The 13,861-nt window shown below is 48.6% G+C and overlaps 2 protein-coding genes across 4 annotated transcripts in view; both read left to right on the top strand.

Annotated features, from left to right (window-relative positions):
• LOC135815792 (trimethylguanosine synthase-like) overlaps positions 1 to 13,861 on the top strand; it is a 38,951-nt gene that overhangs the window by 14,474 nt on the left and 10,616 nt on the right. For all 3 annotated transcript variants that reach the window (XM_065329133.1, XM_065329134.1, XM_065329131.1), the window contains exons 4-7: positions 8,355 to 9,597; positions 11,833 to 11,875; positions 13,293 to 13,316; positions 13,800 to 13,861. In XM_065329133.1, coding sequence (XP_065185205.1) covers positions 8,355 to 9,597; positions 11,833 to 11,875; positions 13,293 to 13,316; positions 13,800 to 13,861 — 1,372 coding nt within the window. The remainder of the gene's footprint in view (positions 1 to 8,354; positions 9,598 to 11,832; positions 11,876 to 13,292; positions 13,317 to 13,799) is intronic.
• LOC135815790 (DCN1-like protein 3) lies at positions 4,927 to 6,925 on the top strand. The gene has a single exon (XM_065329129.1). The coding sequence runs from the start codon at positions 5,604 to 5,606 to the stop codon at positions 6,435 to 6,437; it is 834 nt and encodes a 277-aa protein (XP_065185201.1). The 5' UTR covers positions 4,927 to 5,603; the 3' UTR covers positions 6,438 to 6,925.

Genomic DNA, 13,861 nt, shown 5'->3' with positions numbered 1-13,861 from the left:
GGGGGGAGGAGTAGGTACGGCGTGAGGACACAGCCTGTTGGGGCGAGGGAGCAGTGTAGCAAGAAGGACCCATGAGTGTGTGTGACGTAGGGCACTGTCCCGGAAAGACAGGGGTGCTGGGTTCGAATCCCGCGCCTGGGTCCTTCTTTTGCAACAGTTCCGTGACCGTGAAGGACCCATGAGTGTGTGTGACGTAGGGCACTGTCCCGGAAAGACAGGGTTGCTGGGTTCGAATACCGCGCCTGGGTCCTTCTTTTGCAACAGTTCCGTGACCGTGGCCATGGTGACTACATCGGAACAAGTCTGTTTTCTTTTTTATGCAATGAAATCGAGGGGGTGCAAAAATCAACTCTGCAGGGGGCTGCGAAACTAACTAACTTACTTGTCTGGTTGCTCTGGCCATGATCGGACCAAGTCTTTGGCCACCATCCTTGCCTTCCCTTCCCTAGATGAGATTCTAAATAGGCACGTGGAAGTAGCACTTGAAGAATGTTAGTTAGTTGTTATTCTGTTCTGGCTCACTGTCACTGGCTCATGTAGGAACTCCTACTACTACACTGTAGTGTACTAGTGTGTAAGACGTGCATCGTTTTTACTTTCTAGTTGACTGTTCCTTGTCCGCTTTTCCTTTCTTTGTCATCCTCACCATTTGTATTTGTAGAAAATAAATAGGACCAAGGAACTACAAGTTACGCTATGATGTCCACTAACACCACCAGTTACTAAGCAATCAGCTCATGCGATAACATTGCACGACACTGACCGACGGTACTGACGTTCTACAACTACTTCAGAAGTAACTGGCTAACAGCTCTAGAACATCTTGGATGCGCACTCCAACAGGCTTCCAACTTGGAAGGTTCTAAGTTATAGAAATAACATAAGGAGGGGAGGGTGAGCGCAACCAAGATAAGCACGGGCTGAAAGCCTCAGCTGTGAAGGACGTTGGCGGATGTTCATGCATGTCGATGACGATACTGGCAAGACCATTGGACAATACAGTCAACCCACGATTCAAGGTTAAAGCAACAATTATTGTTACTTTGCGTCCACACAACTTGTGTGGCTCAAAAGATGCGAAGATCAATAAAAGAGATGTGCTAGAGCTGTTAGCCAGTTAGTTGTAGAACTTCAGTACCGTCGGTCAGTGTCGTGCAATGTTATCGCATGAGCTGCTTGTTTAGTAACTGGTGGTGTTAGTGGACATTATAGCGTAACTTGTGGTTCCTTAGTTCTTTTTCTTTTCTATAAATTAATCCTTGGCCCTCCATCCGAGTCCATTTGTATTTCTATTATATTTTATATTTCAAGGATATCCCCATGGCTCTAGGCCTGTCGAGGAGATCTCCTACTCAGCCATGATTTTCTTCTTTTTTCTACACCGTAGCCTCTATGTCACTCTCAGTAGGAAGTGTAGGATAATATAAAGGGGGAAAAAATTATCGTGTCCGTTCCCGAAGGGAACTCACGACGGCCGCTAACACCCGATAAACCCTAGCGGCAGATGCAGCGCCTAACGGTGGGGGTGAGTGGATAAGTCTCACAACCACTGGCACAAGTGCCGAAAACGACCCCATTAGCTGCATCCATGTACCCCTTGTGCCTGGCCACAAGTTCCCAGTTGACTGTGGGTAGCAGCACGGCTGGAAAAACCGATCCCAGGCAGGACTTGAACCAGGTACCTCTCATATCTCAATCATGGTCTTTGACCAACCCACTGTGCCTGCCTGGTCCATAAAGGGGAAGTGTACCCTAAAATCAAATTTTCACCAGTTGTAGTCTTCGGGTGCTGAGTCGAATGGTCTTGGTCCGAGGAAGCTGAGGCGCTCCCCTCCTCCTTTATGCGGCCCAATCAAACTCGCGCACTTCCACCGAAACTGGGTGACTGCGCCCTACTAGATGGGGATTTGTATGCAAAAGTCACTAAAAGCGCCGTTTCGTTCTTATAAAAGCACGGATGACCGCGATTGGTCCATATGTTGTAGTCTTTTGGACGCTGAGTCGACTGGTTTTGGTCCGAAAAGGCCGCTAGTGCGATGCTGCGTTTGGCCCTTATTCCCAATCGAACACGGGTGAGTAAGCGGTCGCGTGCTCATGCGTACACCAGTCGCCTGGTCGCCGTGCCTGCAGGCTACAACTTTCACACCAAGGTTCAACTCGAAAGTTCAAAGGTTCCACTAACTGTTACTTGAGTGATTTCCGGGTTTTTAATCCTTATGCTCGCTCAAATCAGTCTGCACCACGTACCACTGTGTATCATCGACACGAAAGAGAGAAACGAAGGCACTACGAAGAGAGAGAGTGAGACAAGTGGAGCATGCCACTTTTGTTCCGGCTGTGATGTCTGCGAGCGGAGGCATGGGCAAGGGAGCAACGGCCCTCTACAAACGAGTGGCCTCTCTGTTGGCGGCGAAAAGAGGGGAGCAGTACTCTCATGTGATGGCTTTCATCAGGTGCAGGATCGCTTTTTCCCTCTTGCGGTCCTGCATCATGTGCCTCCGAGGGTGCAGAAGGCTCTCTAGCCAGTCTGCCTTGCTGTGGGCGATACCTCTGCTGCGCTGGCAGTGGTAGAGGCCCGGGTACCGGCTTAGCGTGCACGAGCGGTAACAGTGACTGGAATATTGACTTGAAGTAGTTGAACTTGCTGCTGTTTACCTAAGTAGGTATAATATATGCCGTGCATTATTATGCTGTTTTTGTTTTTTTGCGTGTTTTTTCTTTCTTTTTTTTTCTTTCTAGAACTTTGAGTTGAAGATTTTGGAACACTTGGGAAAAAATATTCATTAGAGAGGTTAAGTTTCACGTAAAAGTCTTACGTCCGTGAACTTTTACGTCAAAAAGTGAAAAAACTCACGTAAAATTTGACGTGTTTTACGTGAGTTGACTGTCCCGCACGTAAGTTCATGACGTGAGTTTTTGGAAGTTTCGCTTGGTTATTCCGACCGAATTTGTGTGAGTTTCCGGAATTTTATCGAGTTTGTTGGAAGATTTGATATTTGTGCGAACTAAACCCGAATCCTGCCAGGCAAAATTTCACGTCATGTGGCACCAAGAGTCCATAACCCCCCAGGGGGGGGGGGGGGGGGTTATGGACTCTTGGTGGCACGTGTAACTTAACCTCTAAAAATTACACGTAACGTGAGATTTGCACCGCGTTTTGAAAAAGGGCAAAAAACGTGTAACTCAACCTCTCTATTGTGTTTATTTTACCCGTAAAAGAGGCTGAACTACTAACTTGAGTGACGGAAACGCTGTAAAAGTTGTTGTAGCCTGCAGGCTAGGCCTTTCCGGATTATGTGTTTGCATATTTTTGCATTTTGGGGGTCAAAATGCATTCTCGCACAGCGATAAGCCACACTCGCTACACACCAAACAACAGCACATTTGTATTGCAGTTAGGAGGGCCAGAAGTGTGACACCACGTTCTTTTACATGGAAGGATGCGGAATTGTAGAATAGCGGAAGAAGGGACAGAGCACATGGATATTCTGTGAAAGCAACGCAATGGCAACAACTGAGAGAGCAATGACCGAAAACCAGAAGCACCACTTGGGACCGTCAGATTAATTCGTCTGGGCCGAGCCAGCCGGGAAAAAACCCTCGCGCCGACGGACGCATTATTTTTTTGAGGGAAAAAACCGGGTGTAAAACCCCAAGTGGCTAATCTGACAAGTACAAAAAGCAGGGAGGGAGGGTGGGTACCTCAAGACGACTGGCCAGTCATGCTCATGCGCAGCGGTTTAGAGAACATGTGAAGATGTACGAGTAAAAAGAAATTGATCAGATGACTGCTCACTTGTGAGAAAAAAAAACACGAGAAAAACCGCTGTGACGAGAAAATACTTCTCGCCTCTGTCGCTGCGCTCTGCCGTCGAGAAGATACCATTTTGTCCATTTTGACCCACTTTGGGCCAGGGAGTCGTAAAATACCGGTATTTTACGACTCCCTGCAAGCGATAGGTACTTCAAGATCACCATGGTGCCAAATGTCACGCGACTAGCTGTCGCCATTTTGTTACTATGGCAACGGTGGCATTTTTTGTGCTTTTTGGGTAAATTTTTGCATTTTCTTTAGAAAAAAATTTGATTTATAGGGGTTTTTTAAAGCACTTTCCATTTCCATTAGACCAAGAAAAAACGCATAATCCGGAAAAGCCTACTGCAGGCACGGACTCGGTGCACCGGTGACCAGGTGCAGGTGGCTGGTGACGGTGTACGCATGAGCACGTGACGGCTTACTCACCCATGTTCGATTGGGCACTGTAAGTAAGGGCCGAACGCTGCATCGCAGCTTTTTCGGACCAAAACCAGTCGACTCCGCGTCCAAAAGACTACAACATATGGACCAATCGCGGTCATCCGTGCTTTTATAAGAACGAAACGGCGCTTTTAGTGACTTTTGCATACAAATCCCCATCTAGTAGGGCGCAGTCACCCAGTTTCGGTGGAAGTGCGCTAGTTCTATTGGGAATAAAGGAGGAGGAGGCCTCGAGGGGAGCGTCTCAGCTTCCTCGGACCAAGACCATTCACACTCTCACAATAATCATGGTAGACCTGCTGACTGTATCTCAACTACACGTACATGACGTACTTAGCAGTGCGGCATGCAGACTGACAAGTGACATGATGAGTGATGTCGATGACACCATTTTCCGGATTTAGTGCAGCGTGCCCACGTCCAGGTACTAGGTCCACGTCTCGCACTCGATGATCAGATGATCGCTCGTAGATTAATCTACGACTGGAAGACGCGCCCTCGACCTGACCATGCTGACCGCGGTGTCATATCGTGTCAGTCCGATTTCTGCTGGCTCAAGACAAGGCAAGTCGGCTAGCCAGTCTCTCTCAGCTCAGTGAGTCACTGCACAGTGCAGTGAGTGACTAAAAATATTATTTTAGTGGGAAGACTGATCTGTACTGTCAAGTGTTTATTAGGCGCTAGCGCTTCTTCTGATCATGTCATTTATCGAAAATTTAGTTTGGTGGACAGCGTAGAGTCCGCATGACACCAGTGCAAGTGGCCACCGGTGTCAGCATTTTCAATGATTTGTGCTTCACATTGTCATTGTTGCAGCTCCGGTCTCGAGATCTCGAGCCTGGGTTGAGTTTCTTTTTCATGGAGCGTTTATAAGCACCGTGTCCCTTTCATTCCAGGAGCGGTTCGTCCTTCTGCTGAAAAATTTGGTGACTACGGGCCGAAATAAGAAAGGAGGCGCTACGACATTATCATTGAGCACTACAAGCTGCGTGGTTGGATTTATGGTTTGTGATTTGTGGCGGGCTTGCCGTGCTGTGTCAGAACATGACGTTCTCCCTCCCAGCGTGATTTCTTACTTCAAGTAACAGTTACACAATAATCATTGGTTGCGGCTGGGTAATCTCCTAGATCATGGATCGCAGTGGCAACAGTGCTGGGCGCGACGCCGTGTTAGTACTAATAGTAATATGTAGCGAGCGGCTTGCTGCTGCTGCTCGTGATGACTGCACTCACGCAGGCAATATAATAAAGCGGCGAGTTTTGCTGCCAGCTTGAGCAGTAGTGGGTGAGCTGGTGGTCCACGAGACACTACCTGGCGAGGAGCAACAGGTCTGAGGAGATCACAATGAAACTGATGAAGGCCCGTTCCTCTGTAGCTATGGCCTTCGCGCGAAGAACATTTCGTCAGTTGCGAAAACGCCTGACTAAATCTAGCGGTTCACTCGCCGAAGCAGAACTAAACAAGGCCAGGGAGCTGGAGCGCGGATCGACTGTGGCACCCGGCTCCGAGTGTTATCCTGGAATCTCATCTCGTGTCAAGCGGCCATCAAGTCCGAGCCGAAGGCGAAGCTCGACCAGTAGTCAATGGTCAGCGCACTCATTCTTTCAACAGTACCGAGACGAAGATGAGGCCATCTTGGAGGATGGCATGGAACGCCTGTGTAACGACATGGAAGTTGACCCGTGCGATGTTCGTATGCTGGCCTTGGCATGGCGACTGAATGCTGCAGAGATGTGCAGGTTTAGCCAGGAGGAGTTTGTGACAGTGTGTGAAGAGCTCGGCGCGTACAGTGCTGCCGAACTGGGCAAGCAGCTTACTGGCATCCTGTACGAAGCACGGCGGCATTTCAAGGACTTCTACCGGTACGCGTTCCGCTTTGGTGTGAGCGATGGCCAGCGTAGTCTTCCGTGTGACGTGGCCGTGCAGCTGTGGAGTCTGGTGCTGCCGGTGTGCAGTGGTGATGGCGAACGCTTTATGAACGACTGGTTAGAGTACCTGACCAGTCAGCGTGTCAAGGGGATCAGCAAAGATTGCTGGATGGTGTTCTTGGAGTTCACGCTGACCGTGGAGAAAGACTTCTCGAACTACAGCGCCGAGGACTCGTGGCCTAGTCTGCTGGATGAGTTTGTCATGCACCAGCGATCTGTACAGCCGGCGGTGGAAAGTGTAAGCGTATAGGTCAGTGCTGGGTTGCTCAGTATGGTGGCGTGTGGTTAGGACATCCAACACTGTGGGCTGACCGTACCCACCTGGCATAGCGCGCTGATGTGGATATTCTCCACATTGTACAGTCTTGCGAAGTACATGTCTATTTTTTGAAGTATTTTCTGCTGGTAGCATCTGACGTAGCTGATAGCGCCTAATAGTAGTAGTTCTCCTAATAGCTATGTTGCTGTGTTGTGTATATATTATGTACATGTGCTGGGATAGCCGGCCTTTGGCAGTCAGCATAACTGTGATGTGTATGATAATTATTGCCAATGTACAGCAGGTCCCTGGTTCGAGTATTGGTCATATTAAACACCGTAACAGTCAATTTTTCTACAGACTTTTCCCTGTTTGCATCTTTTTCCCTCAAACCAATCAATGTACAGCTCTTATAATTTTTTGAACTCTTTTGTTACATGACATTGTCTTGATGTTGGCAAAATGCTGTGCACACTTGAGACATGTTTAGTTATGCTGTACGGTGTAATGCTGATGCCTGATTGCGATCCGTGCCACAAAAGCTCATGGTGCAGGGAGAATATTTCAACTCATTGTACAGTTGACTTGGCAGGCTTATCCCTACATATTCTAGTCTTGCATATCTGTCAACGGTGACATCTGCTAATTTATGAATCCACCTCACAATGTGGTACCGTAGGTGTGTGCAGTGCATCATACAGCACTTGTGTGAGTGGGGGGGGGGCTGTGAGTGGCGGGGGGGGGGGGGGGGTTGGGCAGTGATCTATTGATCACATCTTGACGATGTCAACCATCAACTCTGTCAAAACCAGCAATGGTGTAGTGTGCAGAATTCGAGAAAAAGCAGGGGGGGGGGGGGGTTAGGCCAGGTGGCGGGGCACTGAGTTTTACTAATAATTAATTTTGACTTTATTGGGTTTGAGGCCCCACGTGACAACAGGTAGCTTAGTTTTCAGCCACCTATTGGTCTACGTTGCCTCGCCTAATACCAGGCATTGGCGGGGCAAGTATACTAAGTGCAGCGAGGACAGCAATGGTCAGCCCCTTGTACCAATTTCTTAGCCTGTGACTAGGAGCATCGTACTCGCATGTCTATCGTTGACATCTTTTAAATAATATCATGGGTGCTGCAAGATGACTTTACTAGTCTACAGTGATGGCGTTGGTGATAGTTGTAATGTTCAATATTGTTTACAACTTTACATGTACATGGGTTCATTTGCCCACAGATTGATTACATGCACTGGGGTATCGGACACGCTGGCATACTCGATGGTGCAGGCACCAAACTGTTTTCTTCCGGGGAAGCCTCATCATGGCAGATATGAGAACATTATAGTATACATAGAACTGATTTTCCAGCCAATGGCGACACGATCCCGCACTACGTCGCTGCATGTACCAGTATTCTAGCGGGTGTGCTTGGTGTGGATATGCATATCACTTGTTGGGGGACTTGGTGCCTGGACATGATGCCGTTTGCTATGGAGAGGGTCAAATGTCTTTGGCTCAACTGCATTGCCACTGGGATTGCTCAAAGTACGGAAAGTGGCGAGCGAAGTATGAAGCTAAACGGCGCAAAGCACATCCTAGCAAGAATACTTTTTGGCCAACTATCAAGGGCATTGATTGCCATTCCTTCTTGTTGTTTGTGTGAAATAATGTGCTGGTGTGAAGGTTATTGATTCTTTGACCCTTCAGTCTTGAACAGCTTTTCCCATTTCACATACTGTGTTGCTGTAACAATGGGTTCAGGCATATTGATTCATTTTCTGGTGTGGTAGCCACAGCATGGGCCACAGCATGGGCCGCAGAAATGTTCTCTTACTTTGAGAAGTGTGTTTTGTTGATGCAAAACTGCCTTAACCCTTCCTGGCTTTCTCTTTGTGTCTTTCTTATGTTTATCAGACTACCTTCAAGACGAGGCAGCGGGGTGGCTTCAAGCCGAACAGCAGAGGTGGCTTTGACCATCACGGAGGATGTAACTTGAATAGAAAGAGGTCGAGCGGCGCCAGCAGGCCGCCCAAGCCTGACCCGGAAGTTGTGTATGCTGCCGGTATGCCTGGTAGATGGACAGCAACACAATCTAGCAAGCCGCTGGACGTGTTATGGCAAAGCGAATGGAGTTCAGAATACGTACCCAAAGTGGAGACGTACTGGCTTGAGGTGATCTCCACGTGGCATCAGAGTAACTCCACGGCGGCATTGCGTGCCAAGACAGCAGGAGTGAGCACTCCCAGCTCTCCTCCGTCCACCACCTCTGCTAGTAGCAGTGCTACGAGTGCTGGTGCTGCAACTTCTAATGGTTCAGGAGTGGCTGGCAGCGTGGAAGATGCTAAGCGCCATTGTGTGGCGGGCGACGAGGATCAAAACAAAGCATCAAGCCCATCTGATGCGGAGCCCGGTCACTCCTCCTCACCAACAGTATCATCAGTCGATACTTGTGGCAGTGCTTCACTTGGCCAGGACGGCATCAAAGAATGGCACGACATTCTGGATTCGGGCGAGACCGTCGAGAAGGTCTGGTCTCATTTCTACCTTTCTCAGTATGAGGCATGGCGTGAGGTGTGGATGTCTGAGCAGAAAGAGAAGCTTCAAGTTGGCATTGACGTGTTGAGTTTACTGAGAGACGACAGTGATGAGGACAATGAAGACTGTGATGGCAACTCAATGGAAGGTGAAGACATTACTGAGGGCATGCCGGATGCGGCCACACTGATTTCGAAGAGAACAAGCGACATGGAGGACGGCGAACTGAGCGACTCCGATCCAGAGCAAAAAGACTGCATACTGACGTCTTCCAAGTACGTAGCGTCTTCTTCCGTGTCTGGTGACGTGTCTCACTCTGATGGTGATGATGATGACGATGATACGTTTGACGGTAGTAGTGATGGTGAAGAACTAGTCGTTGAAACACCAATGGACGATAGTGACCTAGGAGGTATGTTTGCACGCATTAGTCCTCAGCCCGGTGATGACGGTGGCGAAGACGAGGATGCCGATGGCGATGATGGTGAGTATTACGATGAAGAACAAGAGGATGGTGATTACGAGGCGGAGAACGGAGCAGCAGGAGAGCATGGTGATGATGGTCCGAATGCTGATGAGCGGCGTACTCGCTCAACTGATAAGCCGGCCGATGCTTTGCAAGGTATGCCATTAATTTTGCTTGCTACTGTCATCTACATGTGCTTCGAGTCTTGGGTCCCTTTACAGTAAAGCAGCTTGAAAATGCACAGTGCCCCAGTCATGCAATGGATGAAGAAGTTGAACTCAAGTCAAAGAAATTGTGACACCAGGTCTATAGCGCGTTTGCTTGTGCATGAAGTAAAGAATAAATCGGGCTTAGGGGTCGTCCGTATTTTTCGAAAAATTAAAAGATCCGTCCTCAGGCAGAAAGGGGGTGGGTGGTCAAGAGCGCTGGCGGAATTTAATTTTTGATTTTTCGTACTTTTTTTTCAGTGACTTTCATACACGTGTTGCACTGACAGGTCGTGCACTGTAGACGTAGTGTAGGATCGCAAACACCAGTATGATATACCGGTACATGACTCTTCATGTAGTTGTAGGACGTGCATGGCCGTCGGTAGACCTCCTACTCACTTTACTTACATGTAGCTACTAGTAATTGACATACATGTACATGTAGGTGCAATCAGTGAACATGTGGTCAGGAGTTCTTATTTTCGAGCTGGGCATCGGTAAAAAATCAAAAAATCAATGGGAAAAATGGGGGGCGGGTAGGTGGGTCAGAGACAATTTTGCACGAGGACGGATTTTTTAATTTTTCGATAATTACGGATGACCCCTTATGTAGGTAATCACCGTAATATAGAGGTTCCGCACTGTGTAAAGTTGAGCAACTTTACATAAGTGGGTGGGGAATACCCGTGAATTCGTGAGAACTTGAGAATATTAACACACTCCACACTTGATTCGTGCCCCCCCCCCCCCCCCCCCCCCACACACACACACCATCTCAAACATGACTGTCTCACATCAACTTTGCACTTGACGAAATGCCCACTTACATTGTTCTGTCTTAGTGCTAGCTTGTAACTTGCTGCATGCTACATGTAGTAATGTGAATTCTGGGTAACCTCCCGCGACAGCGCGTCCATGTTAGCGCGGTGCACTTCAGCACGACCACCTTAGCGCGAGGCATTTCAGCTCGGTGCCATTTCAGCGCCGTGTCTTGACAGCGCCAATGATTTCAGCGCGAAATTTTTAAGCGCAGGACATGTCAGCGCCATTTCTTCAGCGCAGATTTTTCCGCGGGAGGCACTTCAGCGCCGTACATGTTAATGTACGTACGGGCACCAATTAGCCGGCAGCCGGCATGCAGGAACTTTACAATGCTGGTGGTGACCTACAGGACTGCTGTCGTCAACTGATGGCATTGCCATTCCTGCCAGAAGACCAGGTCACAGCCGCCTTCGATTGGTTGGAGGAGATCGTCTCTGATTTAAATCTTCAACAATTGACAGATTACATGCGGACACAGTGGATTGAGAATGCTAACGTTCCGATGTCGCTGCCATGGAAGGGAAGTCAGGACCAACAACGGTGTTGAGGGATGGCACCATCGATTTAGCCGAAAGGTGAACACCACCCACCCCATCGTCTGGGTGCTGTTGGAGCAACTGAAGAAGGAGGTTTCGCGTACGGAGCTTCTTGCCAGCCAGATGCAAGCTGGCCAGCGTATCATAGTCGGGAAAGCTTCATACACTCGACTTAACGATCGAGTTCGTGTCCTGGAAGTCAGACGTGCAAATGGAGAAATCACTAATTTTGAATTTTTTTCGAATGTTGGTCGACTTCTTCATTTCTAATCTACGGATTCTCTTGTCATATTGCTATTGCCTACTAAATAATTCAAACTATGTGAAAACAAGTTTGTCACAGAATCACCAAATCACCAAATCCCGATAGCGAGAGTGCAGACGAGACCACTAATTCCGTGCGTACGATAATGCGTACGATACTGCGTACTATAGTACGCGCGAAAGTGCTTCGCGTTGACATATATGCGCTGAAGTGCCTGGCGCTGACGTTGCCTCGCGCTGACAGTACATCGCGCTGAAGTGCCTTGCGCTGACATTACCTCGCGCTGAAGTGCCTCGCGCTGAAGTGCCTCGCGCTGAAGTGCCTCGCGCTGAAGTGCCTCGCGCTGACACTACCTCGCGCTGAAATGCCTTGCGCTGTAGTGGACGCGCTGTCGCAGGATGGAATCGAATTCTGCCCATGTACTGTCTTATATCAGCCATCTTTGTATCTTCTCCTATATCTCCGATGATGCCCTCCTGAGTGAAAATTTGGAAAAAATCGTTATACGTGGTGTAGCCAAGGACTGTTCGTGTTTTGCATATTGTGTCTGGTTATGCAGAAGGAAGCATGGAAGCTGCACCAGAACGACCCAGCAAACGCAGGTACGCATGCACTGTAGTAATAAAAATGGGTGTGGTATTGCTGGGCTTCATCTACAGAAGAATCCGGGTGCTAAGTGACATCCTCTGCAATAACAGACCACCTGTATTTAGAGCCGCCTGTATTTAAAGTTCACCTGTATTTAGAGGCCAGTCACACCAGGGCCCTACCATGTCACCGCATACGTTCAAACATGCAGTTTGTAGGACCGCCTGTCTATCATTTCCTTTTGAAACGAGGTCGGCCAGTGAGCACACGTGTGGCGGGGAGTTTGAACTAAATGATGTACAGGCGGAAAGCTGTTATTTACCCTCCTGACTCCGCGTACAGGTGATCTTATCCCGACTCATTTTTAGAAGTGGAAATGAGTTCGAATGACATCCTCCGACTCTGGCTCTAGTGGTCCTTTAGGACAGGTGGTCGCCTCATCGAGTTGTCCCGGGCCCCTCGACATGGTTTACTCTAAGCGGCATGTGCCGTCCGAGGTGCACTCTGTTTTGATTTTGCACACAACAGCATAATGAATATGCTGCAGCAGTCTACCATGGTCTACTGCCTGCTCTTGCCTAGTTCAAACGTCGGATCATCTGAACGCCAGTTGTGCTTCGTTCTCCGGGTGATCAATGATCCGATAATGTTGTGCCGTAGCTAAACTGTATCATGCTGGCTGAGGTGGTGCATGGTACTTGTTGTTGTATTCATGTACATGTATCTGCCACTATCTGGACGACGTACCTGCTGTGCGTCAGTTAGCTGTTTCTAGACATTGGGGAGTTTTAGCAGCTCGTAAACGAGAGCAAAAACGAGTGACAGCCATTCGTTTTGTGCGCGCGTATCCGTTGCGTTTAGTTTTAGCAGCTGGTTCACCCCTCGTAAACCAGGAACTGAATGCACATCACTGTAGTTGATAGTCGATATGCGCTAGCAGTTTACTTGCACGGCAACGGTGCGCTTAAATTCATACCAGCAGGGGTCCGGATCTTGTTCAGAGCGTGTTGTACGAGCGTAGAGGAAATCGAATTAGTTTGGCGTCGCGGCTGAGCTTGTCTAAGCCAAGCCGAGGGTGCGCCGCCAAGTCATGCGCACCACGGGCTTTCCCCATCCAGTGCCAAGGAAAAGGCAATTTCCTCCTCATCAATGATCTTCTCGCCGTATGCCAGAAGATGGACACAAGCCTCGAAATCATCCACCAGCGAAAGAAAGCAAGAATAAGGATTTGAACTTCAAGTTGGAGCTTCCCTCTTCTCGAATCAAACTCTTTTGTTGCTAAAACTCTCTATTTGTTTTCCATGTGGTATTCCTCATTTTGTGTGCTGGTTGAAATGAGTGCAAGTTTTTTTTTAACGCCGATTTCTGACTGTAGTGGGATTTTTACCTGTCTCCTTTCCTATCTGTGCCACTGTTGCTCACTGCATACAGAAGATCTGAAGGTGCCAAGGATGAGTAAGTGTGCGCAGTGTGTTCTGCTATGTTGTTATGCTGTTGTCCTTTCCTTTTTTACAGGCCTATCTGGGAGGCATAGCATGTAGGGAGATGTCACAAGATCATAGTACCCGAAACGATGTACGGTTTTTTTACCCCGGGTTTTGAAGTTCTACGAGATCCCGTTTTCTATGGAACACGCTGTCATGCCTTGACCTGCTGACGCTAAACACTGCCCAGACCAGGGATGCCGTGTGCCAAGATGCATAAATCGGCTCTGCCCCAAGGGCGACCCGAACGGGCAGCCCGGGAGCAAAACCCACATCGTTTTACATTCCAGTCGAGCATGTTGTCTCCCTAGACTCTTAAACGCCCTGATGTACATGTACATGTATATAAGAACGGTTTTTGGTGATCTCCAGTAGCAGCTGCTTACTGTAAAGTGGTGAGTGCTAGTAACAGGGTAACACACCACCCTTCTCCTTCTCTGTGTGTGCTCTGTAGTTGTGAATCATCAAAGCGTGTGCGCACTGTCAGCTCATCAAGCTCAACGATAGCTGTCTCGC

This window comes from Sycon ciliatum, chromosome 4 (genome assembly GCF_964019385.1).
Source record: "Sycon ciliatum chromosome 4, ocSycCili1.1, whole genome shotgun sequence".
Taxonomy (NCBI): Eukaryota; Metazoa; Porifera; class Calcarea; order Leucosolenida; family Sycettidae; genus Sycon; species Sycon ciliatum.
Note: the sequence above shows the minus strand (reverse complement) of the source record. Positions and strands in the feature narration are given on the sequence as shown.

Coding starts and splice junctions, on each gene's coding strand:
- LOC135815790 (XM_065329129.1), top strand. CDS start 5,604: ATGAAACTGATGAAGGCCCGTTCCTCTGTAGCTATGGCCTTCGCGCGA.